Raw genomic sequence first — 26279 nt, 5'->3', positions numbered from 1 at the left:
CCTTGATACATGTCAGCTATTGTATCTGGACATAATTGTCACTATTATATTCATTCCATAGAAAAATATTGTCATACCAAAGGTTTTGTATAAGACATGGTGAATCACAGCCAGCCAAGAATTTTAAAATGTCTTTACAGCAAGGTAAAGGGAATCTAATCATTGTTGAGAGTCTAGCATTCACGAGGCACTGATGAATGCATTTATATATTAAAATTTTAAGTGAAAGCAAGGTAGGTAGTTTTAACCCTACTTTATAGATGAGGGAACTGAAGTTCAAGTAAGTTAAGTAACTTATAAAAAGTTACCCCAACTAAGAAGCAGCACCAGGGTTGAAATCTATTCTACCTGTTTGCAAAAACTTTTAACTATTCCACTTATTTTAGGAACGTGTGTCCTGTGGAGAGGAAAATAAACCAAAAAAGAAAAATTCCTACAAACCTCTAGATTTCAACATTGAGAATAGTCACTTTAAATGTTATACATGTAATAAGTATATAGTAAATATTTATATATAATATTGATATTTATATCCTATACCATATACAACTTCAGATAATTTTTGATGGATGGGAACATGCAATGGTGATTAAGATTTCTGATTTTTGTTACCTTAATTGATTTTGCAGCATGAAAGTATAGTCATTCTTTTGTATGGAAATTTACAAGAAAACACAATCAAAGGTTTTAAAAAGAATAAATCCTAAAGGAAAGAGCTGAATTAGCATTTTGAAAAGAGTAAAAAAATATGGATGATTCAGGCAAAAGAAATGGAGAGAATAAGATAAATGGGTTTTCAAAAAAGGATAGTTTTTGATTGTTTGTTTTAAGGAAAATAAAGTATTAAAATATTTTCATGTATCCAGTATTTCTTAAATGCTGTTGTTGATTACCAGTTTTTTAAAGGTAGCATCCTCTACACAAGGATTTTATTTTACTTTTAACCAAGAGCTACCTTGATGATGTAAGCTGCTGAGGGCAGGGTATGTGTCTAAATAATGTTTGAGCCACCAGTACTGGGCACAGTGCTGACTTAGACACCCACCCACTGGGCAGGAGGAGGAACCATCGCATAATATGTAGCTCTAGAGGAAAGTTCACATCAGTCTATTTCTCCTACCCTCAACTTCACTAATGTTAGTCTCCAGGGGAAAAAGTTAAAGGGGAACATTTACCTTGAGGACAGTTCTGAGAAAGTATTTTAGGAAGAATATTGAATATTCTAAGAGAATGTTGTCCAGTGGAATTTTCTATAATGATGGGAATATCCAACAGTAATCACTTGGAGAAGGCAATGGCACCCCATTCCAGTACTCACTAGTAATCACTAGTCACATGTAAATCTTGAGTACCTGAAATGTGACTAGAGCAAGTGAGGAAGGTAATGTTTAATTTTTTTAATTAACTGCAAGCAGCCACCATTGTGGATTCTAAAGTATGTTCTTCATTTTTGAGCACATATTATAGTATATCCTATCAGGCACAAGCGGATTTTTTTTTTTTTTTTTAAATTTTAAAGTTTCTTGATGGAATGGATTTTTAAGATCTCATGCTGACATGTCTTCATTTTGTTTTCAACAAGCTAATTTTCAAATAGGAAGTCTTCCTATCTTTGCTTAGACAACTGACTCCCCAAACACTACCATACTAAGGGCATCTGTGTGATGTTTTAAAGATACAATGATACAGCCCTCTGTCCTGGATTCTACATGCTATCTTGGAAATAGTGGATAGAGTTGCTTTGCTACATTTTTAAAGACCAGATAAACTCTGGTTCCATTTTAGACAATTAAAAGGAAATGTAAGTACTTCCAAGTTTAAAAAAATCAAGCACTGGAGGCCACAACAGGAAAAATGAGGACTATTATTAAATTTAAAAGTAATAATAATGAAGGAACCAAGACACACATTTTATAACTGAAACTTAATTGATCAGATTTCATACCCAGCTCAAGAACCACCTACCACCACTCTTGTTCTATCCCCAGAGAAACTTCGTTTTTACTGGAACCTCCCTGCCTGAAAATCAGGCAAAAATAAACATGAGTCTGTCTCTCAAAATCTAACCCTTCTTTTTCCTTTAAGGTCCAAGAGTTCTTGTGGGAAGAAAAGCCTGAGGTTTCATGTTATTTTCTACTCTCTCCACTCTGTCCCCTGGATAGCTGTTAATTAGCAAGATAAAAATAGTACATAAAATAAGCCAGTGACCGTCCTTAAAGGAAAAAAGAGATAACTCATCCTGCTCCTACTGCTGCTGCTAAGTCGCTTCAGTCGTGTCCAACTCTGTGCGACCCCATAGACAGTAGCCCACCAGGCTCCCCCGTCCCTGGGATTCTCCAGGCAAGAACACTGGAGTGGGTTGCCATTTCCTTCTCCAATGCATGAAAGTGAAAAGTGAAAGTGAAGTCGCTCAGTCATGTCCGACTCTTAGCGACCCCATGGACTGCAGCCCACCAGGCTCCTCTGTCCATGGGATTTTCCAGGCAAGAGTACTGGAGTGGGGTGCCATCGCCTTCTCCAATAACTCATCCTACTATAGCTTTATTTAACCTATTAATTTCTCCAGTTTGTAATCATTAGGCCTTATCTGTCATCTATGGGAAATGAGCCTTGATAATACCTGTCTTATTATAAATGTCTCATTTTAACCCTCTTTTCCATAAATGAATTCTGTTATTTTATAACTAACCTATATTCTACTTTTATAACTAGTCCTAGTGTACCCCCTTCTCTGAAAATCTTAAAACCCAAGTGTTTAGAAAGCATCTTAGCCAGTATTTTGATCAGTGATATATATATATATATATATATGTACTCTTTCTTTTTTACTAAGCAACCCAATTATAAAGATTAGGCTATGGTTCTATAGTATTTTTAAAACTTGCAAAACCTTTCGGTGTGCACAATCAAATTGTAACTCCAGGGAAGTTGGTCAGTCAGTTCAGTCGCTCAGTCGTGTCTGACTCATCGCGACCCCATGGACTGTAGCCCACCAGGCTCCTCTGTCCAAGGAAGGCAAGTCCAAAGAGGAGGGGAACTTGCACAATGGAGTTTGGTCATTAGGGTTATGAACGGCGGATGTCACACAGGCTGGAATTCTCGTCCTGGCTCCACCACTTACTAGCCCTAAGCCTCTCTAACCTCGTAGAGAACTAATGGGGAATGCATGAGCTGAAATATGTAAATTTCATAGCACAATGTCTGACACATGGGAACCACACTCAAAGCTAGCCATACACAGTTTCCATGTACATACAGTTGGGCAGGAGAGCAAGCAGGGGCAGAAATCTTGCCTCTTCAACTTGCCAAGTCATGTGCTCTGACACTGGCCTTGAGGTCAAAGGGTCATTTTTATCTTTTTTTTTTTTCTTCAAAAGTACTGTCTAGTTAGCACGCCATATACTTGGAGGGCTGTGTCCCCTTCAAGTGGATGCCCGTTTCCAAATCACACAAGGACACCACCAGGGCTAGTGGAATCCCATCACCACCACCCATTCAGGGAAGAGTAGGTTGATAGATCTAGACTTCCAAAATTTGGACTCTAAATCTAGTTGTTTTTCTGTAATACTCCCTCACCTCTGTATCTTCTCAAATGAAGGATGCCCTATTCAGTCGCTAAGTCATGTCCAACTCTTTGTGACCCCATGCACTGTAGCCTGCCAGGCTCCTCTGTTTTCTCTGCCTCCCAGAGTTTGCCCAAATTGCTCATGTCCACTGAGTCAGGGATGCTATCTAACCATCTCATCCTCTGCCACCCCCCTTCCCCTTCTGTCTTCAGTCTTTCCCAGCATCAGTGTCTTTTCTAGTAAGTCAGCTCTTCACATTGGGTGGCCAAAGTATTGGAGTATGTTTCAGCATCAGTCCTTCCAATGAATATTCAGGGTTGATTCCTTTAGGATTGACTGGTTGGATCTCCTTGCAGTCCAAGGGACTCTTAAGAGTCTTCTCCAGAACCACAGTTTGAAAGCATCGATTCTTTGGAGCTCAGCCTTGTTTATGGTCCAACTCTCACATCTATACGTGACCACTGGAAAAACCATAGCTTTCACTATATGGACCTTTGTCAGCAAAGTGACATCTCTGCTTCTTAATACACTGTTTACATTTGTCGTAGCTTTCCTTCCAAGGAGCAGGTGTCTTTTAATTTCATGACTACAGTCACCATCTGCAGTGATTTTAAAACCCAAGGGAAAAAAAAAACTTGTCAGTGCTTCCACTTTTTCCCCTTCTATTTGCCATGAAATGATGGGACCAGATGCCATGATCTTAGTTTTTTTTTTAATGTTGAATTTCAAACCAGTTTTTTCACTCTCCTCTTTCACCATCACCAAGAGGCTCTTTAGTTCCTCTTCACTTTCTGCCATTAGAATGGTATCATCTGCATATCTGAGGTTGTCGATATTTCTCTCAGCAGTCTTGATTCCAGCTTGTGATTCATCCAGCCTGGCGTTTTGCACGATATACTCTGAATATAAGTTAAATAAGCTGGGTGACAATATACAGCCTAGTTGTACTCCTTTCCCAACTTTGAAACAGTCAGTTGTTCCATGTCCAGTTCTAACTGTTGCTTCTTGATCCGCACACAGGTTTCTCAGGAGGCAGCTAAGGTGGTCTGGTATTCCCATTTTTATAAGAATTTCCCAAAGTTCGTTGTGATCCACAAATTCAAAGGTTAAGGCTTTAGCATAGTCAGTGAAGCAGAAGTAGATGTTTTTCTGGAATTCCCTTGCTTTCTCTAATCTAACAAATGTTGGCAATTTGATCTCTGGTTCCTCTGCGTATTCTAAACCCAGCTTTTACATCTGAAAGTTCTCAGTTCACATACTGCTGAAGCCTAGCTTGAGGAATTTTGAGCATAACCTTAATGTGAAATGAGTGCCATTGTATGGTAGTTTGAACATTCTTTGGCCTTGCTCTTCTTTGGGATTGGAATGAAAACTGACCTTGTCCAGTCCAGCGGCTAGAGGATGCCTATAAACGTGCTTTGTGTGCAAGAAAAGGTGACAGAAGTGTCATTTGCTGTTTAAGTTTTCCATTATGAATCAAGGTACCCTCTTAATTCTTGTACGATTCCAAAAGACGTGATGTGTATTCAGGAAAGACGGTCACTGCAGAATAAGATGGAAACGAGTTCTTTGTGGCACTAGCAAGCTCAGGAACAAAGGCATCAGTGATTATGCTAGTGAAGCAGGTGTGTTAGCAAAGTTCTACTGAAAGAAGAGGCTAGAATGACACAGAGGACAGTTGGTCTGGGTGTGAAGAACCTGCTGTTACCACTAAGGTATCACGTAGCAGGAGCCACTTTTCTATCTGGCAGCAGACATAAATCTTGCTCTAGCACTTGTTCACTGGTGTTTTCTGGGGAGAGAAAAAGGTACCGCAAAACAAAAGTACTCATTCTGCTCCTGCAAAAGCATCATCTTTCAAGTGCAGCAAATTGAATCCACTTTGAAAGTTTAATTAACACGTTACTTGAATTAAACTAAAAAAGTTCAATTCACCATGTTTAAAATTGTGCTTCCGGTGAGAGGGGATATGGGGAGAGGGCTGGATTAGGAGTTTGGGATTAGCAGATACAAGCTACTATATATATAGAATCGGTAAACAACAAGGTCCTATAGTACAGGGAACTATACTCAATACCCCGTAATAGACTATAATGGAAAAGCATATGAAAAAGAATATATATATCTGTCTGAATCACTGTGATGTACTGCAGAAACTAACACATTAGAAATCAACTAAAGTTCAATAAAATAAATCGAATAAATTCAGACCCCAAAGGGATGGTGTATAGTTTGTGGTTATACTGGACCTGGGAGTAATATTTATTAGTAAAAGAATCCTTCCTCCTTAGAGGTCTTAAGAATTGAAGAGTTTGAGAAATGCTCAGTCCTGGACTGACCAATACAGTAGCCACTAGCTACATGTGGCCAGAGAGTACCTGAAATAGGGCTAATACAAACTGAGATGTGCTGCAAGTATAAATATAAAATATATCAGAGATATGAAGATTTAGTACCCCCCAACATACATCTCATTTATAATTTCTACATTAATTAAATGTTGAGATAGTAACATTTGGGATATACTGAAATAAAGAAAACATACTGTTAAAAATAATTTCGCCTGCTAAGCACTTCAGTTGTGTCCGACTCTGTGCGACCCCAGAGACGGCAGCCCACCAGGCTCCCCCGTCCCTGGGATTCTCCAGGCAAGAACGCTGGAGTGGGTTGCCATTTCCTTCTCCAATGCATGAAAGTGAAAAGTGAAAAGGAAGTCGCTCAGTCGTGCCTGACTCTTAGCGACCCCATGGACTGCAGCCTACCAGGCTCCTCCTATTCCTCTTTAATTTTTTAGTGTGGCTATTAATTTTTTAATTATATATATGGTGTGCATTGTATTTTTTTAGACAGCACTACCATGGACAGTAGTAGATTTTGCTTTATACATAGTAGGTCTTAAATCTATTAGATTTTAAAATCAAAATCATTACTACCTGAGTATCAAAAGCATGCTTTGAAGATATGTGAATTTTGCTATTATTTTAAAATCTCAATCACTGTATTGGAACAAAATGTTGCTGAAGTTCTCCAAACAGTATTACAGCACTAGGAAAATATTTCCTCACTTGTTAACACTGCTTAACGTTCAGATGAGAGCAAATAAAATTTTATGGTAATATATTTTAGATTAAATAATTACATATATTGTTTTCCTATAAATTGAAGTAGGAAAGGAAAATTTATACTAATTATATAGCTTAACAGAAAATAAAATGTTCATAATTTATTGTCTAACTATATCAATCATATTTTAGAAACATGCTTTTCAGTTAAAAATTGCTACTTTGGTTCTTTTCAATTGAACTGATTTTTACTTTATCAACCATGAGACCTAACAGTGATCTTAAATTGTCAAGTTAGATCATAGAATCAATAGAGCACTGATAAGTGGAGTATGTAGCTTTATGTTGCACACAGCACCACCTGTTGGAGAAATCTATTACCAATTTTGAAAAATTCTGGAGGAAAAAGTAAAAACTGAACTTAACCAAGTCAGGACTTTGGTTGGAGTGTAAAGGAAAAAAAAAAAAATAGAAAAAGCATGCTAAGAAACTATTAATTGAACCATAACACAATATTAACTTGCTCTCAGTCCATTGCCGTATAAAAGTTACTTTAAATCAATGGAATGATGCCCACCATGTACATAACTGGACCAGAGCAATTCCATCACCCCTGCTAGTCAGGGAATAAAAACAGGACCAAAGCAGATGAGCAGTACCAATACCAAGTTTTATACACATCTGTGCGATGGACTTGCTAGCAATTCCATGTCTTAATGAACCATTATTGGGTTCAAAAATGACATCAGACATCCTGTCACAGATGTCAGGTGGGGGCCTCAGCGCCCTCCAGGGACACTGAAAGAGTGTGAGAGACTGGGCCATATCCTGCAGTGCCTTCGGTGTCGGTATGAATGAGGCCGACTTGCAGGTCTAGGCCCCTCGGAGCACAGTGCACTTCCATGTTTGCGCCACATGCTGAGTTACTGACTGGTGTTTAGCTTTAAGACATTATATCCGATCCTGATTTTGAAGATAGGATTATATTCATTGTTTCTTGTCTGGATATAGTACCAACGGTTAAAAGAAGGTTTGAGGAAAGTTATGTAAGGGGGCTAATTGCTTAAAAGGCTTTTTATTTACATAAATAGAAAAGTAATCTAATGTGGAAGAATATTTTTCTAGAAAATAACATGGAGAAGCAGGTGCAAAGAATACGAGGCTTCTGCAGTCATAGCAGAAAACCTTAGAATGATTGATTATTCCAGCGTGGCCAAACATACCCTCCCTGACTTCTCTTCCTCCAGGGAGCATTCCCTAAAGCCCAGTCTAAGTTAGATCCACCTGGTAAATAGTCTACGGCACCTGGCCTGTCTTCTTCTGTTAAGCAGCTTTGAACTTTGCTGTCTTCACGGTGGACTGTAAAGCTCATGTGCGCAGAGAATGGCTCTGACTGGTGACAGTCATTATGCCCCATGTACGTAACAGCTCTTAGCAGTGTTGTCTCTTCATCAGAATGTGTTGACCGAATGAAGAAATGAATGACTTTTATCCAGGCATGTGCTGCCACTCTCGGTGATACATTTCCTCAGTAATTTAGTGACCCATATCTAAGAGAGAAAGCAACTTCTAAATGAATGGATGCCACAAATGAGGAGAGGGGGGTCTGGGAAGCAGGAAAAGGGCATGTAATGATTAGAAATTAGTTTTCTAAAAATTAACTTCAAGATATAGGGTCATTAGAAATTATAGGGATTGCTAAACCTGGAGGGAAAACCAAACAGATATGTCATTGTTTCCAGACATTCTGCATCATTAGCCCTCAATTACTTGTGCAAATCTGAATAACAAAGGTCTCTACCTTGGTGTAAAATAATGCTAATTCAGACAGATGAATAGCAGATGCCAGAATTCAGTGAGTTAAATTACTAAAATTATGGGACCTTTCTGTACAATCTTTGCAACTTCCCATGAATCTAATTTTTCCAAGATAAAAATTGAAAAAGTTCCTACTATGTTTTCTTTGAGGAAGAAGGGTCAAGTTTATAATTTGAGGGTTTTTTCCTGTAACCTCACAGAGGGCTTGTTCCAAAAGTTGCATGTTCAGATGGAGCTGAACTTTAGTTCCAAGAAATGAATGTCTATAATTTTCTGAAATATTTCAGTATATTACAAGTGTGCTATTGCTCCCCATATTCTATGGAAAAAAAAATTTTAGTTCCTCAGTCATGTCTGACTCTGTGATCCCATGGACAGTCGCCTGCCTGGGTTCCTCTATCCATGGAATTCTGCAGGCAAGAATACTGGAGTGGGTAGTCATTCCCTTCTCTATGGGATCTTCCTAACCCAGGGATTGAACCTAGGTCTCCTGAATTGCAGGCAGATTCTTTACTGTCTGAGCCACCAAATTTTATAGCCAGAGTTAAATACTATAAGTTTATCTTTTATTTCCCTCATTTCTCCCAATTTATCTGCTACCTAAAGTTCTGTTATTGGGAAATTTTCTCTTAAAAACTGAATGAGATTAAAATGATAGCAGTTCTGATTTATACACTTGTAGAGATGCAAAACAGAAATGGTGTGATTTTTCTTTAAAAGAAATCCAAACTTAGATCTGCCACAGGCAGGCTCTGTGGCTCTCCTCTATCCAAGGTTGTATGACCTTGGAAAGAATATGCAACCTGAGTTAGGTCAACAGAGCTGTGCTGGGGGTTTTGTATCACTTATTTGTCATATCTATTGCAGAGGAAAATTTCTTATCCTGATCTTATAAACAAGTAATGTAGGGCTCAGAGTTCAGGAATCTGTCCAAAGTCCAAGCTCACTGGTTTGAGAACTGGATTTGAACCTAAGATACTTGTCTACAAAAACTTTCCACAGACCCATATGAGCTAGCCTGCCCTTTTGAATTCTGATATTCTAAGACTTCATTTTTTCTCCACCACTCTATTAAATACTCCATTCTTAGAAGAGCAAGCTAAGAGAACATTCACATGACCAGAAATGAAACCCCAGATATAGAAATCATCCTTTGTGAAACCTTTAGCTTGCATTTCTTCTGTAGACTATTCACTCTCAAACCTGCAGATCACAAACAGCCTTTAGAAAACAGATTCCATACAGGAGAGAGAGTCATGGACTCATTTAACCAAGTTATCAAGACATTTATGACATGCATGTAAGAGTGAGGCCAAACTGATCAAGGTGATCGTTTAAATGCTTTAAGAAAAACTTATTTTGTGGGCATGTGATTTCAGTTCTGTTATTTATGGTTCATTGTATTATGACCTTCATAAGCATTCATATTTGCCAAGCATTTTATGATCCTTCTTGCTCTGTTGCAAAATCTCATTTACAAAAAAAAAAAAAAAAATCTCATTTACAGAGAATGCTGTCACACCTTTTACCAAGAAGGAAACTAAATGAATTACAAGGTACTTAAGAAATGTATCATTCATCAGCAAGGCAAGAATGCTGGAGAACATTAGCTTCCATTTCTCATTCCACTGTCATCAGAGCTTTCTGCTTCTGGAGTGAGCCAATAAGAAGTCATGTCATCTTTTGGATCAGGGTGTTTGCATATATATCCACTAAGTGAAAGTCGCTCAGTTGTGTCTGATTCTTTGTGACCCCATGAACTATACAGTCCATGGAATTCTCCAGACCAGAATACTAGAAGCTTCTCCAGGGAAGCTTCCCAACCCAGGTATTGAACCTAGGTTTTCCGCATTGCAGGCGGATTCTTTACCAGCTGAGCTACAGGGAAGCCCAAGAATACTGGAGTGGGTAGCCTATCCCTTCTCCAGGGGATCTTCCCAACCCAGGAATTGAACCGGGGTCTCCTGCATTGCAGGCGGATTCTTTACCAGCTGAGCTATCAGGAAAACCATGATACCCACTACTCATCCATATATCATTATCTATTCACTACTCATTATCTATCCACTACTTATCTGTTTATCAACCACTAACCAGTGGTTCAGTGTTAAAGAATCTGCCTGGCAAGCAGGAGATGCAGGTTCTATTCCTAAGTCAGGAAGAGGCCCTGGATAATGAAATGGCAACCCAGTACCACTCCAGTATTCTTGCCTGGCAAATCCCATGGACAGAGGAGCCTGGTGGGCTACAGTCCACGGGGTTGCAAAGAGTAGGGCACGACTTAGTAACTAAACTGCAGCAGCAGCAAACTATGTGCTAGCAAGCCCACAAACTGTGTTATATTGTGATTGATGTCCATTGTCTGTGTGGTTTCGTCCCTTCTCCCATCTGGGTCTTAGCTCTAAAGCAGACCAGCTAAGTTAATTTGGGCAAGTCACTTAACCTCTCTGAACTTCAGACACTTACTTCACCAAAATGCTAGGTGGGCAAAATAGTAATTGACCTGCCACAAAGTAGACATGCAGTAAGTGTAAATTTTAACCTTCCTCGTGGCCAAACCGATTTCAGAACTCACCTTTCTTTTCCCTTTGATGTCGGTGTATGTAAGAGAGAGAGGGGGGAAAAAAAAACTTTACTAGTAACGGATTTAAAAGAGAGGGATTCCAGAGTCCTTTCATTGTGCAGGCATTAGAATCATCCTGAAAAGTAAGAAGATTTTAATATTTTTTATGCCCTTGTCTCCTTTAATTCTATAGCTATGGAGTGGTTTAGTATTTCCTTTTAAAAATCATTTAAAACTAATAGATATTTATTGTTCCCCCATAAGTACCTCTTCTCATATTGAAATGTCCTTGTTTTTCATGGGATCCTGTTGTCATGTTTTTAATAATTTGGGGTCTGGATACTTAAAGACAGATACAGGGCAAGAGTCTACTAAGACTTTGCTTCTCAACTATGTCAAGTCATAAAGTCACCTGAGTTGAGTAGGGAGGTTTCAGGGTCCATCCCTGGGCTCCCAACTCAGAATCTCCATTACAGAAGCCTAGGAGTCTCTGCTATTAACACATAACACTGTGTTATCTCTGATGTGGCCAGTTTGGGCGCACACTGCTCTGGGAGCTAGGTGACAGAGGAATTGCCAACAGCTTTAAAAGAGATTGAGTACAACACAGAGGGTCCCTGAGCACTGGCAAATCCTAAAAGATGTCAGAAACTGAGCATGAAGCTTCTCCATTTACCACTCTTTGCTGCATCTGACAGGTACACCGCACCTAGTTGGAGTTGCCTAGTGCTTCACGCAAGGTAATGTGGCCTAAGTGTGACAAAGTGACCTCCATTACACAAAGTGGCAGTTCTTCCTAAGCCCACTGCATTTGTTTCCAGGGCAAAACATCTGTTTCTACCTTGTTGTTGTTTTTCAGTCACTAAATCGTGTCCAACTCTTTGCAACCCGTGGACCGCAGCATGCCAGGCTTCCCTGTCCCTCACTATCTCCCTGAGTTTGTCCAAGATCATGTCCATTGAATCGGCGATGCTATGCAACCATCTCATCCTCTGCTGCCCTGTCTTCTGCCTTCAGTCTTTCCCAGCATCAGGGTGTTTTCCAGTGAGTCAACTCTTCGCATCAGGTGGCCGAAGTGTTGGAGCTTCAGTTCCAATGAGTATTCACGGTTGATTTCCTTTAGAATTGACTAGTTTGATTTCCATGCTGTCCAAGCTACTGTAACTCCTCACAAATGTACATGCACACACAAACAACACTCACAAACATGAGCAGCTAAGAAGTACACGTTATCACAAGTGCCCAGAAAGATGTCTTACTCCTTCCAGTGGGTCCAGACTGACTGGAGTAAGCTTAATACTCACAGGATACACACTTGTTACATTTCAGTTTAGGACATCTGTCTTGTTTGAAGGGTGTAATTTCATGGCAGAGTCCATGTAAATTGCTTGCACTATGTGGAATCCTGAGCCATTTCTAAAGGAGGACATAATCATAGCTTTGAGACAGAAGGAAAAAAAGAATCTACTTAGCTGATGGTGATGAGTTGCACAGCAGTTGAAACAAACTATAAGAACTTTCTCAGTTGGAGCAGACATTATGAACTCCTCTGGGAATTCAGACTTTTTAAAATAAGCCAAATCATGGGAAAGGAAATATATCTGCTCTGAATGGAAACTTTTATTCTCTGTCAAGTGCTGAATAGGTGAAAACTTGCCCGGAATATTTTCCTGAACAAACTCTTGGATTCCTTCCTGTTTTTTCTATAGTAGGCTTTTAAAATTATTATTATTATTTACTTTTGTTTTCTTTTTCTTCACTAGAGACTCAGTATTTAGGTTTTGATAGAGCAGAGGGGAAGGAGATGGTTAAAAAAACAAATGTTGGACCAAGATTCCAGTTCCATCTTTGATCTGGGTTGACCCTGTTTCTCTCCTAGTTAACAGTTAACTTGGTAGTGGTTAATCTGTAAAATGAGAATATGTCACTGATCCAATTACCTAACCATCTGTTTTACCTTCCTACACATTTCTGTGTAGAATATGCCATAATCTCAGCCCTGTGTCTAATAGAGGAGGCAGACGCGTTCACAGTGGAGCGATGGTAGGCAGGTACTGTAGGTGTCAGGGGAAACGGAAGGAGGTTTCTGTGAGTAGCAAACAACAAAACAAAAGCAATCCCCTCCCCAAAGTGTAGGGATTGTAGCGATTAAAACCAGCCCAGCATGTAAACCCAAAGGTAATACTCTCTTATTCCCCACCCTCTCTTCACTTCACCTCCAACTCCAGTCCCCAGTGCTAACAGCGTAGAAGGTTTCTTCTGCAAATTTCTCTTATAAAAGTATACCAACATAGATCATGCTTTTCCTCTAAAAAGGATCATACTATGCATGTTGCTCCGCATCTTGTTTCTTTCCTCACTTTACACACATGTCAATCACTACCTGTCTGGCTCCCTCCTTTCCTCGCAGCTCACCTCTAACGCCACCTCCTCAGAGAGGTGTTTCCTGCTCCTGCACCCATTAGACTGTACTCTGCCTGCGGCCGTGACTTTAGTTTGCTCTCTGCTGCACCCTGGTGACTAGACCAGGGCCAGCACACAGTGTGTCCTCAGTAAATCCTTGGGAAATGGATGGATCTGAATCCTCCAGTCACTTGCTGTGGGAGTGAGAGTGTGGATGAACTGATTTATCAAACCAGTGCCCTTACTGATGGGCACACAGGCTCTTTCAAGCTTTAATCGTTCAAGCAATGCTGCTTTGCCTGTGCTTATCAGAGAATGTCTTCCCTGGTGGCTCAGACGGTAAAGCGTCTGCCTACAATGCAGGAGACCTGGCTTCAATCCCTGGGTCGGGACGATCTCCTGGAGAAGGAAATGGCAACCCACGCCAGTATTCTTGCCTGGAATATCCTGAAAATCCCATGGACAGAGGAGCCTGATAGGCTACAGTCCATGAGGTTGCAAAGAGTCGGACACAACTGAGCTACTTCACTTTCATTTCCCCTTTATAAAAGTCAGAAAATGGGATTGCTGGGTCCAGGGATAGATGCATTTTCATTTTGAATAGAAGATGAGCAATTACACTATCAAAAGATTATTGCTATTCACACCCACCAGCAATGACTGAAAACATCTGTTTTCCCCCAATTTTCTCTGAATATTATTGGTTTTTAATCTTACCCGGAGGTGGGTGTAGCAGGAGGTTGAACTGTGTTTGAATTGGTATTTCCATGTAAATTACGAAGATTGAATATTTTAATAGGTTTATTGGCCGTTTTCTGTGAATCGCCTGTTTATAACATTTTGCCCGTTTGTGCTGGTTTCTCTGTCATCTTGTCAACAACTTGTAGCTGCCGTTAGTGTTGAGCATATTAATTCTTCATTTGTTGTGTGGCTGTCACCTTTCCCAGCCTACCTTTTGTCATTCGTTTACTATTTTTGCCATAGAAAGCGTTACATTTTTATACAGTCAAACTGCCTTTTACAAGGAGCTTAGCGCAGTGCTCTGTTGTGACCCAGACGACTGGGATGGGAAGAAGGTCCACGAGGGAGGAGGTATATGTGTAATATAGCTGATTCACTTTGCTGTGCAGCAAAAACTAACAAAGTTAAAAACTAACTAAAGCAAAAACTTCCCAATTAAAAGAATTTTTTTTAGGAAATAAATGTTATTTAAATTTTATAAAACTGCCTTTTAGGCCTCTGAGTGTCCATTTTTTAACTTTATATTTAATTGGAGGATAATTGCTTTATAATATTTTATTGGTTTCTGTCATATATCAATGAATATGATTCAGAAAATGAATCAGCCATAGGTATGAGTGTCCAGTTTTGAATATGAGAGTTTCTCCTATCCAAGGCTAAAAGATACTATCTTGATTTTTTTTTTTTGGTGATATTTTAATTTTTAAGTAATTAAGTCTCTTGTCCAAAGGGAATTTTTATTAATATATGTTAAGATATAGTGATTGAGCTTTAGCTTTGTTCTTCCAAATAGATTTTCAGTTATATCAACATCATCTTTTAAATAAACCATCTTTTCCTGAATTAAAGTTTAAATGTATGACTTTGATTTAAATATACTAAATACATAATAGATATATAAAAGTAGATATATATGGACTTAAGTATATACTATATATGTATATATGTGTGTATGTGTACACATATATGAAGGTAAATCTATTTCTTGATTCTATTTTGTCTCCCTGACCTACTTGTCTATTCTTATATATTTCTTATACATATTTAATGTCTCTTTATATAACTCTTTTATTATGATATTTATAAGTTTGCAAATTTTATAAATTTCCCCTTACAATCTTTTCTAAAATACTTTTCTCCTCTTCTTAGTCTCAAATATTATTCTGTATGTTGTTTAAAATCATTTATTTTCATTAAACCTATCAGAATTCTGCATAAAGTTGGGCTTTTGAAAGAAATCCATTTGGCTTCACTGTCGGAAGTGGACTGGAGTAAGGGGAGGCGAGGACGGGGAGATGGTTAAGGGGTGGTGTCGGTAATGTGGGTTTCCCAGTGGCACCAAGAGATAAAGGATCCACCCGCCAGTGCAGGAGATGCAAGAGTCGCAAGTTCAATCCCTGGGTTGGGAAAATCTCCTGAAATAGAAAACGGCAACCCACTCCAGTATTCTTGCCTGGAAAATTCCGTGGACAGAGGAACCCGGTGGGCTACAGTCCATGGAATCACAAAGAGTCAGAGACCTGGTTGAGACAGGGTCTGAACCAAAGGGATGACAGGAGAGTACACCATTTCCAAAAGAGAACCAACTGGACTTTGATCTTTGGATATGAAGTACAAAGGAAAGTCAGTCAAAGCTAGCAGACTGGAGGACTGGGCAAGGTGTAAAATAAACCGCCCACCAGAGTTAGGACTTCAGGGCAAGAAGTAGGTTTGCAGGTGAACAGAAGGGAAGAAGATGTGTCCACTCGTAGGTACATTGAGCCTGATGGATGAAGGCCATTGATGAGTAGACAGATAGTGGTGATGATACAGATAATTTGGGTAATTTAAAAATATTTTAGGGACGTCCCTGGCATTCCAGTGATTAAGAATCCACCTTCCAGTGAAGGACGTGTGGGTTCAGCCCCTGGTCAGGCAGCTAAGATCCCACATGCTTGCAGCCAAAAGAACAAAACATAAAACAGAAGGACTATTGTAACGAATTCAATAAAGACTTGAAAAATGGTCAACATCAAAACAAATATTTAAAAATATTTTAAAGAGATTTTCAAATAAAGTTCCAGAGTCTTTCACACATAGTGAGGTGCTTACTTTCTTGTGAGGCCCTTCTATTTTATGACTCATTCTTTGGGCAGTTGAGAGCATTATTATAAATAATTACAGAATTAACATATCTCTTCTTGAAGAGCAGAAATTTGTCCATTTGTGGCAAAAGGCCAGTTTTTGAAATGTTTATTCCTCTTTAGTAGAAATATTTTTCTGCATACAAATAGCTTTATAAAATATTTTTGCAAAGTTTAGTATTATTTTAAGCTCACTATAGTTTTCTCTATATCATAAAGCTCTGTTTTGACTACTGAATCTAAATAATAGCTGTCAGAATGACACATCGGTTTGTCTCAAGGTATTGTGTAGGTAGGCTTATTCTCATGGCTTTTTCATTCACTTTTTCTTTTCAGAACTTGACAGCCTGGAGGAGTTAGGGAAAAAGCGCATCTGCAGGATCATCACTAAGGATTTCCCCCAGTATTTTGCAGTGGTTTCACGGATTAAGCAGGAAAGCAATCAGATTGGTCCTGAAGGTGGAATTCTGAGCAGCACCACTGTGCCCCTTGTCCAAGCTTCTTTCCCAGAGGGTGCTTTAACCAAAAGAATTCGAGTAGGCCTCCAGGTAATGTTCACAAAAAGTTTTCTCCTTGGTACACAGAGAGAGCATGTGAGCATGTTCTGCTCTGAAAACTGCTGTCATGACTCATCCTAATGATACATTGCTAACTGAAGCATTGGGCCATTGGGGGAATCATCAATCTATTTTAAATAAAAAGTATAAAGTTAGCTAAGAGGCTTATCAAAATAGGTACATATTTTAGGGGTTTTCTGTTTAGATGTATCACTTGAAACATCTTTTTTTTGTTTGTATGATTAAAAAAAAAGATGAAAGATCTTTTTTTTAAATCATAGGTTATTGTTTCAGTAATGTGGAGCAACAAACAAACCATATTGCATTTGGTTTATGATATGCCACATCACAAAAATCAAAAAAAAAAAAGTAATAGTGAAACTTGCAAGCTTTCAAATTTTAGTTCAAGCAAATCATAAATGCTGGGTTTTATCCAACCAGTTGGAACCTGTTTTGGTTTGGAAAGCTGGCTGAAAATCTTGGCAAGAATGGTCTTTCTTGCGTTTATTCATTTCTGTTAGAACCTAGCCAGAACTTTTTTTTTTCTTACTGAATAAGGAAAATAACCTGAAATAACTTTGTTTTGTTACTTAATATAGTAATTAATAATTTGACTGAGAGTTCAGTAAACATTTGGACCTACCTTATATTTCAGTATATGAAGTTCCCTTCAACTGTCTCCCCATATTGAATATTTTTCCAAATAGCAAAGAAACAAAAAGAAGAAGAAGAAATTAGCCTTGTTAGACTAGAATTGACATCCATTGAAATCTCGTATGCCTTTTTGTTACTTAAGTCTGGAAACATCCATTTTTACATGAGTATAAGTTGCCTTTGTAGTATTTTACTAAATGCCCTGCATAGATATAAAATATAGTAGACTCAGTGTCTGCTGTCCTTCGGATTAGACCGAGAGGTTTCTCTGCTCTGAGATCTGATTCCCTCTCTTTCATGCAAGCCCAGGCCTGTGTTCTGTTGGGGACATACTCGAGCTGTTAGTTTCTGCTACAGTGTTGTATTTGATTCATTCTTCGCTGAAACAGAAAGGAAAAATAAGAGAGATTTTTTTTTTTGCCCCGTAAATTTTTAATAAGTTTTCTTTAAAATAACAAAAGTTCTGGGGGGTTATAGTCTCTTCCATTTCCAAACACCAATAAACATATTAAAATATGCTAAACTTCACTCAGTAAAACTTCTAACATTAAAAAAAGATGGACAATTCCAAGTGTCAGCACATACGCAGAACAACTAGAATGTTCACACCTGCTGGTGAGAATTAGAAATGGTCCTGCAACTAGCATTTTGGAAAATGGTGTGGCTGTTCTGTTGTAATGGTGGTCATATGTGTACCTCAAACAGCAATTGGGCTCTTAGAAGTATAACTACCAGAAATCCATACATATGGACATCACCAGGCATACACAAGAATGCTAACAGCAGAAGTAAGACATTTTTTGGTTGTTGTTTTTGGTCTTTTCCTCCTCAATTAAAAAGTCAACTTTCTGATAAGAGAAAAATGTCCAACTTCATTTAAGTCATTTAAGGTCCTCTCTCTTGTCTCTAGGCCCAGCCTGTTCCAGATGAAATTGTGAAAAAGATCCTTGGAAACAAAGCAACATTCAGCCCAATTGTCACTGTGGAACCAAGAAGAAGGAAATTCCATAAGCCTATCACAATGACCATTCCGGTGCCCCCAGCCTCAGGAGAAGGTGTCTCCAATGGGTACAAAGGAGATACCACCCCCAATCTGCGCCTTCTCTGTAGCATTACAGGTTTGGTTGTTGCTGTTCTTGCTGTTTTTGCCATAGCACTTGCAATGATTCTGTACAAAGACAGAAAGCCTTTAAACATCCCTATCAACATTATAGAGTAGGAAAAAAAAAAAAACATTTTACTTGTCCATCACCTCGTCTCTATTATCCCTGTAATTATTTCTTGAAGATGCTGATAGCATGACCATTAAAATTCAGTGATACCATTTTTCCTGCTTTTAAGTTTAGTGTTAATAATAGAGCTTTTAAAAGGTGATTGAGGGTGTTACTGAATTTACTGGAGCATCTAGTAATCTCTCCGTGACTTAGGTTACTGACCTATAAACGCTCTGTAGGCTATAGGAAATTGGACGGACTCTGGGGAAAACAGAGGCTCCCACAGAGCCCCAAGAGTAGGGAAGAGCCCAGTGAATACATGATTCTTTTTACCTACTCTGTTCACAAGTGTGATCCAAGAGACTAAACATGCAGGGTTTAGGTGATAGGCACCTTTTGTGATAAGCTCCCCAAATCCAGAGCATCATCTGATTAACCTAACGTGATGTTTAACTTAAAGTCCAAGGTTAAGATAGGTTTTCTCATTTGCTTTTTTTTCTAAAGAATAATTTTAATGACTGGTTCCCCTTTTAGCCTGGAAAATTAAATGATTCAGGCAGTATAAAATGGACTTCCTCAACTTTCTGATAGTTCTTGCCATTGTTGTATTTTAAAAAATCATATTGTCTACCTGAAGCAACAAATCTTTGCCCTTGTAGATTGTGGCTTAAAATGAAGTTGTGTGCCCCAAGTTTAAGCCATTCATTAGTATCTAGACAAACAGAAAAGTAATTTTTTATCTAATCTAATACCTTACAAGGAGATCACTATAAGCTGGTAAAAGGAAAGGAGAAAGGAAAACCACCTTTAGTGCATGTCATTAATTGAAAGTGTTCGAGTTTTACAAGTTACTAGCTATACAGAAAGAACAGGATCATGATAAAAATTTTACAAGGAGCATATCTATAATAAAGTCAATATATCTGCTGTTGTTCTCTCAGGGGGCACATCGCCTGCTCAGTGGGAAGACATCACAGGAACTACTCCTTTGACATTTATAAAGGACTGTGTCTCTTTTACAACCAATGTTTCAGCCAGGTATGGAAATAAAGGCTTTTAAAAAGCACTAGGAATTATTTTTTATTACCTTTTGGAAAGTAAAAAAAATGTTGTGCTTAATACCAGTATGATTATTCTTTAAAATGTTGATAGTAAAGTTGGGCCTAACTCCAGAAATTTTAAATTCACTTGGATGTCATCTTATCCAGGCCTCACAGGAAGCTGTAAGATGGTAAACTTGCTTCTTCCAGTAGACATTCTTAGCAATTCATAAAAACTAATAGGATTTCCTTTCTCTCCCATTTTCTACCATTAAATTTTTGTTCCTTCCAAGGTGAAGTAATAAATTCTTAAACAGGGGCAGAAAGGAAGGTTTATTATGGGTATGTACAAGATGGGACGGAGAGTTTTATGGAAAGGAAAATAAGGAAAAATTCCTTAGCATTTTCTTAGCAAAATCATAACAAATAATAAACATAGGGTTTCTTTGTTTGATATACACAGTAAACATCCTTGCTATTTGTTTAAATGAACAAGTAGTGTTTTGGTTTAGTTCCTTTATATACTCTTTTTTTAAATGGTAATTTTTTTTAAGATTTGGCTTTGAAATCTCATTTTTATACTTTTGTTTCTGTCTTGTTTTTGTCTTCCTCAGATTTTGGCTTGCAGACTGCCATCAAGTTTTAGAAACTGTAGGGTTAGCCACACAGCTGTACAGAGAATTAATATGTGTTCCATATATGGCCAAGTTTGTTGTTTTTGCCAAAATGAATGATCCTGTAGAATCCTCTCTGCGATGTTTCTGCATGACAGATGATAAAGTGGATAAAACTTTAGAGCAGCAGGAGAATTTTGAGGAAGTTGCAAGAAGCAAAGACATTGAGGTACCTTGTTTTTCAGCAAGTTCATTCTATTACATTCTCCAGATTCGGAGTTTTCTATTGTGAGGTCATAATATAGCATGTACGATACATTTCAAGTTCGTTGTTAATTTTAGTTTTTGTTTTAAAATTTTGATACAGATTCACTCTTAAATAATTTTAAGTATCTTTGAGACTATTTTAGTTGGTTAAAATGCACCACCAAGGAATCTAGGTCATGATCACAATTTTCCTGTGGCTACCTGAGTTATTATCATAGTCACTGTCTACACACACCACCATGATTTTCCACTTTTCAAACCAGTAATCAGATAAGTATCCAAGAGTCCAAAACAACTTACAGACTCTATGGATAAGTGATTGATGTCAGGCACATTCTCAAATATGTTTAAAATTGGGAGAATAAATCTATAATTCACTTACATGTCCATGTTACAGTTTCCAATCACAGTTACTGTGAACCAATAATTATTTTTGTGGTAAATAGATGTAACTGCCCAATCAGAAGACAAATGTAACATAGAAACATATCAATCTTAATGTTATATTGACTTAAAATCTCAGAACTCTTTCAATTTAAATTAGCATTAAATTATGTATTTCTTTTACTCTAATAGGTTCTTGAAGGAAAACCTATTTATGTTGATTGTTATGGAAACCTGGCCCCACTTACCAAAGGAGGACAGCAACTTGTTTTTAACTTTTATGCTTTCAAAGAAAATAGACTGCCGTTTTCCATCAAGGTAAATCACCTTCAAGACAGATCCTGTGGATTTTTTTTTTTAATACTGTTAAAGATTAAAAAAGATTCTAATGATTTATTCTGTTTAAAATATCCCACCAAACTTCAATTCATAGGAATGAGATCATATTTTTGTCCTAGTTCTGTGTAAGTGTACTTTTGAGCCAGGAAACCTTTAGAATTAGTGAAAAGCATTTCTGCCTTTTAAACAGTTAAGTGATCATTTATATTTAAACAAATGTTTGTAAGCCCAAGCGATCTAGAGCAATAACATGCATCATATCTGGAATGCTCAGTAATCAAATAATGGATGAAATCCAGATTGAGTATTCGTTTCATCTTTATTTCTGGTCAAGCCCAGGACATTCTGAAGAAACCGTTTGCCTCCTCAGAGAACCAAAAGATATAGGGCAATTGTTTTATTATTATTTGCTTCTGTTATTGTTGTTAAAACTGAGGCTTTGAAACAAAAATTATTGGACAGGAAGAAAATGAATACAGCTCAGACTATTGGATTGTCAGGATGAGACAAGCCAATATACCACTCCTGTGTTTAGACTATTGATTGGGCATTCTAAATCTTGCCAAGTTTAAATGTGACTACGTTGGCTGACATGAGATTGTTATCACCTTTTCCCTTTACTTTTCCTGGCTCTCAAAGGGTCCCATAAAACAAACATGCTTAACTCTTACACAGACAGGAATCCTCAGGAAAGTCTCTCTATATAACTGTCAACTATCTTAATTCTTCTAGATAAGAGACACCAGCCAAGAGCCCTGTGGCCGTCTGTCTTTTCTGAAAGAACCAAAGACAACAAAAGGACTGCCTCAAACAGCTGTTTGCAACTTAAACATCACTCTGCCAGCACATAAAAAGGTATCTTTTAATACTGGTTTATTTTAACTTTTTCCCCTGGTCTTGAAGAAGTAGGCCCTTGGTGTGCAATTAAGGAATGCTTTTTAACATGATTAAAGCTCTTGAAACTCAAGTTTTACTAGTCTCTTTGTGTAGATTGACTAAGTCTTGTGACTGTGGTGTCAAATTCTTATGGTTTGTATAATGGAGTCCTCTGTTTATTGCTTCTGCTTCTGCTGGTAGTCCATAGATTTTTTTTTTTTTTTTTTTTGCTTTCAAATAATGTCACACATTAATTTGCCATGGATGTGCAGCTCTTGATATTTTTCGTTGGCTTCTTTTGGTTTACTTTGCTTTCTAAAGCAGCTTGCATTTTGTGCTCCCTATTCAGTCCTTTTCATATCCTGATATTCTTTTCCCTGCTGTCCATTATAATATTCCTTGTCTCTGCAATGCATCTTGGGACCAAAAGGAGACAGAGTCAGATCAAGATGATGAGGTAATATGAACACTTCTGCTTTTACTCTATCAGAGATAGACTAGGAACAGAATCTGTATAAAAGAAGGTGCAGAGGGCTGAAGTGTGGGAAACGTATTATATTTTTGCAGATCTTAGCTTAAATGAGGTAAAGGATACATATTTTTTTCTTAAAGAATAATTTACTCTTCCACATATACAGAAGAGTACTTCAGTACATTTGATAAAATTAAAATCCGGCTAATGACTTAAAAAGAGAAACTGAAGTTTTTTAGTTTAGCATTTTTGAATGTGATAAGACTGGCATGCATAAATATACATTTGTGTGTATTTTCACCTAGGATCTACTGTATAACTTTTAAATCAAAGATGGTGATAATATATGACATTTTATGTGTTTTATATACTATAAAAATATGTGCTCAATGGCTATTGATAAATATTTGATATTCTATTAAAAGACATTTATCTTAGCCATTTTTAAGAGTATAATTATTTAACTAAGTTTCATAAGTTATCTCCTAATATTTCTCCAAGTTATATGATCATTGGATTTTTAAAACTCACAGCTCAGTAATATTAAATAGAATCAGCAGCTTTAAGATTCAGTAACACTACTTCAATAAAGCCATTAACCTGTTTGTAATCTCCTCATCTACATTTTATGCCTATGAACATACAGAAACAATAGCAGTAATCGGAACGATGAACTTTGTGTGCCTTTTCCCTTGAATGTACTCACAAAGAGTGAGTGTACATCGTGATGTATGTGCTTTCAATATGAACAAATTTGGGAGAATTTATTGCTCAGCATCAGAAGTCTCTGTAACGCTCGTCTTTTATTTGTAGTTCCCTGTAGTCTGCTGTGTTGGTGCTCTTATATTTTGCTAAGTGATAGTTCTTTGGTTAAGATATTGGGGTGGCGCTGTAGAATCACAGTGGGGAACTAATATTTCCCTAAGAAAATCTGTTAAGAAGAAAAATAAGGATAAACAAGATATCGACGTGCCATTCTACAAAATGTTTCAATCTGATGAAAATGTCACAAGGAACTGGAACATACTCGTTCTCTTCTTTTTCTTTTCCAGACCGAGAAAACGGATAGACGACAGAGTTTTGCATCGTTAGCTTTACGTAAGCGCTACAGCTACTTGACTGAGCCTGGAATGAGTGAGTTTCCTAACACATTTACTAATCTACGTGGATTTTTATAAGAAGAGACATTTTTTCTATACAAACAGAATTTTGGAGTCATGTGAAAGAAAACTCAATGGCAAAAGAAAACTGCCTACAGGAAAATTTTATCATGAGATCTAAGTAATATTTTGTACATAGTTGGAGATACAAGGTACAAACACCCCCAGATCATAGCTTATTAGCTTTTTTTTTTTTTTTAGAATTAGAAACATCTATCACTTGACTTTGAAAACCCTGATTTCACTTTGGTTGCTAACTATGTTAGGAGATAATAGTATACCAAGATTGGTTTATATCCATGCTAAAAAGAGAAAACATTTTCATACATGTCAGATAGTATAAAAGATGATAAAGTAACTCTGGTCATTATTTCATTTGCCTTAATATAGGTAGGTCATTCTAGCTTAGTCCTGATTCTTTTTTTCCCAGTTGGCAGGAATTAGATTTTCCTACCTTCGTGGGGTTGCATTTGTTTACTGATTTCTAATTCCTCCCACTCTCTCTCCCTCCCACCCTCTGCTCTTTATTAAATATCAACTCTAAGGTTGGGCTTTACTAGACCAGTTAAACCCTTTTCTTCTCACAGTAAATGTTCACTGTTAACTAGCTTGTAAGTATCAAGGCATCGATTCATCCAGTCATATTCATTCATTTTCTCCCTTTGTATTCCCTCCCCTCTCCTTCCCTCCTCCTTATGGTTATCACCTCCGGTGACCACAGCCCTCAAGATAACCCTCTCCACCAACAGGAACTAAGAGTGTGTTTGACTGATGTGGCATGGTGCCACTTTAACCATCAGAGGAGGATTTAGGCAAACATTATTTTTAAATTAGTGAATCATTTCTGGCTGCTTCCCATTACTCACAGTTACTTGAGTTCAAGGAGGACTGGAAATTTACCAGTAAGAACCACAACTGTTTTTTCCCAGCTTTCCTGAATTCTTGCTTCTGTGGGCCAACATAACATATTAAATACGCAGCAGGAAACTACTCTACTACTTCATTCAGGTGGTCTTAGCATAATCTTCTGGAATCTATCCCCTGGAGAGCTCTTACATTCAGACACAAAACAGGGAGTATAAGAGAAAGACAGGGAGTATAAGAGAAAGGAAACCCAACCACACTCATGAATGTTCTTCCAGATCTCTTTCTTCCCCTAGTATAACTGTCTAAATCTTTCCAAAACCGTAAGGGCTGAAATTAACTCTCATTATGCTATAAAGCAGGGAAGGTGTGTGTGTTTAACTAGATGTGTGTATAAATTTCCTGGATAGACGTTTTCCTTCAGATACTACTTTGCCTCAAAGCTAGGGCTTTCGTGGCACGGCTGTCTGGGACTCCCAAGCCACACCCTTAAGCTCTGGACAGGCTGCAGGTACTTGAGGTCAGGTACCTCTGGACAAGCTAGCTCCTGTCTGATTTTTGTGCCCTAAGGTGTTTGGGGAATATATGAGTTGTAAGGTCAGGTGCACGTGCTAACATCAATTGAATTTTTCCCACTTCTGAAACGGTTGCTACTTTTCAGTTAGCTTCATGAAGGTATATGTAGTTTGTCTTCCTTGACTTTTGATAGAAGGCAGAGGGTTCTCTCTTCTCTGTTTTATGAGAGGGAGCATATGGTGGACAGAAGAATGGGAAGGAGTAAGAAAGGACTAAAAGAAAAACTAGGGAAATGTTATGGCCCCTAAATTGGTGTTAGAAGAAGAAGTGAATGCAACTTTTCTCATAGTTCCCTGTCCTTTCCACCTACCCAACCCACCCAACCTCTTAAAAAAAAAAGGTTCTGGTATAATTAAGTGCTTGACATCCAGAATTCCCTTTGTTATAAGTGAAGACTGAAAGTCGCTCAGTTGTGTCCAACTCTTTGGACCCCCTGCCAGGCTCCTCTGACCATGGAATTCTCCAGGCCAGAATACTGGAGTGGGTAGCCATTTCCTTCTCTAGAGGATCTTCCCAACCCAGGGATCAAACCCAGGTCTCCCACATTGCAGGCGGATTCTTTACCATCTGAGCCACCAGGGAAGGCCTTTGTTATAAAGGGTATCACAAAATATGTATCATTAAAGCATAAAATATATAACTAATCAATAAATTGGCTGCTTTGTGCAAAGCATAAAACCATAGATGTGGTTCAGAAGACTTCTCTGCTTAGTGGAGCCAGACTTGAGTGGTAAAACAGAGATGCTCTGCCAGTTTCTGGTAGTTATAAAAATAAGTCCTTCCTTGAGACATTGAACTGAGCCCAAATCACTGAATTGAAGGAATCCTTAAACCATCCATTTGCAGTGTGGTATTCCCAAAAGAATTAAACACTACTGAGAATTATGACTAGGAGGGGTAATGAATGGGTGAGTTTTTCCTTAGTTCTTCCACTTCTCTTTAGAATAATATGTAAGCCTAGAAAAGGATATGTTCTGAATGTTTGA

At 38.0% G+C, this 26279-nt stretch overlaps 1 protein-coding gene across 8 annotated transcripts in view; it reads left to right on the top strand.

Annotated features, from left to right (window-relative positions):
- ANK3 (ankyrin 3) overlaps positions 1-26279 on the top strand; it is a 749833-nt gene that overhangs the window by 667308 nt on the left and 56246 nt on the right. For 5 of the 8 annotated variants that reach the window (XM_024986627.1, XM_059882494.1, XM_024986631.2 and 2 more), the window contains 7 exons: positions 16613-16824; positions 18398-18605; positions 19643-19739; positions 20356-20584; positions 21199-21324; positions 22078-22200; positions 23746-23827. In XM_024986627.1, the coding sequence (XP_024842395.1) occupies positions 16613-16824; positions 18398-18605; positions 19643-19739; positions 20356-20584; positions 21199-21324; positions 22078-22200; positions 23746-23827 (1077 nt within the window). Of the gene's footprint in view, positions 1-16612; positions 16825-18397; positions 18606-19642; positions 19740-20355; positions 20585-21198; positions 21325-22077; positions 22201-22651; positions 22679-23745; positions 23828-26279 lie in introns of all 8 variants that reach the window. The other 3 variants (XM_059882492.1, XM_059882495.1, XM_059882493.1) reach the window with 3 other exon arrangements.

Source organism: Bos taurus, chromosome 28, assembly GCF_002263795.3.
Source record: "Bos taurus isolate L1 Dominette 01449 registration number 42190680 breed Hereford chromosome 28, ARS-UCD2.0, whole genome shotgun sequence".
Classification (NCBI taxonomy): domain Eukaryota; kingdom Metazoa; phylum Chordata; class Mammalia; order Artiodactyla; family Bovidae; genus Bos; species Bos taurus.
Note: the sequence above shows the minus strand (reverse complement) of the source record. Positions and strands in the feature narration are given on the sequence as shown.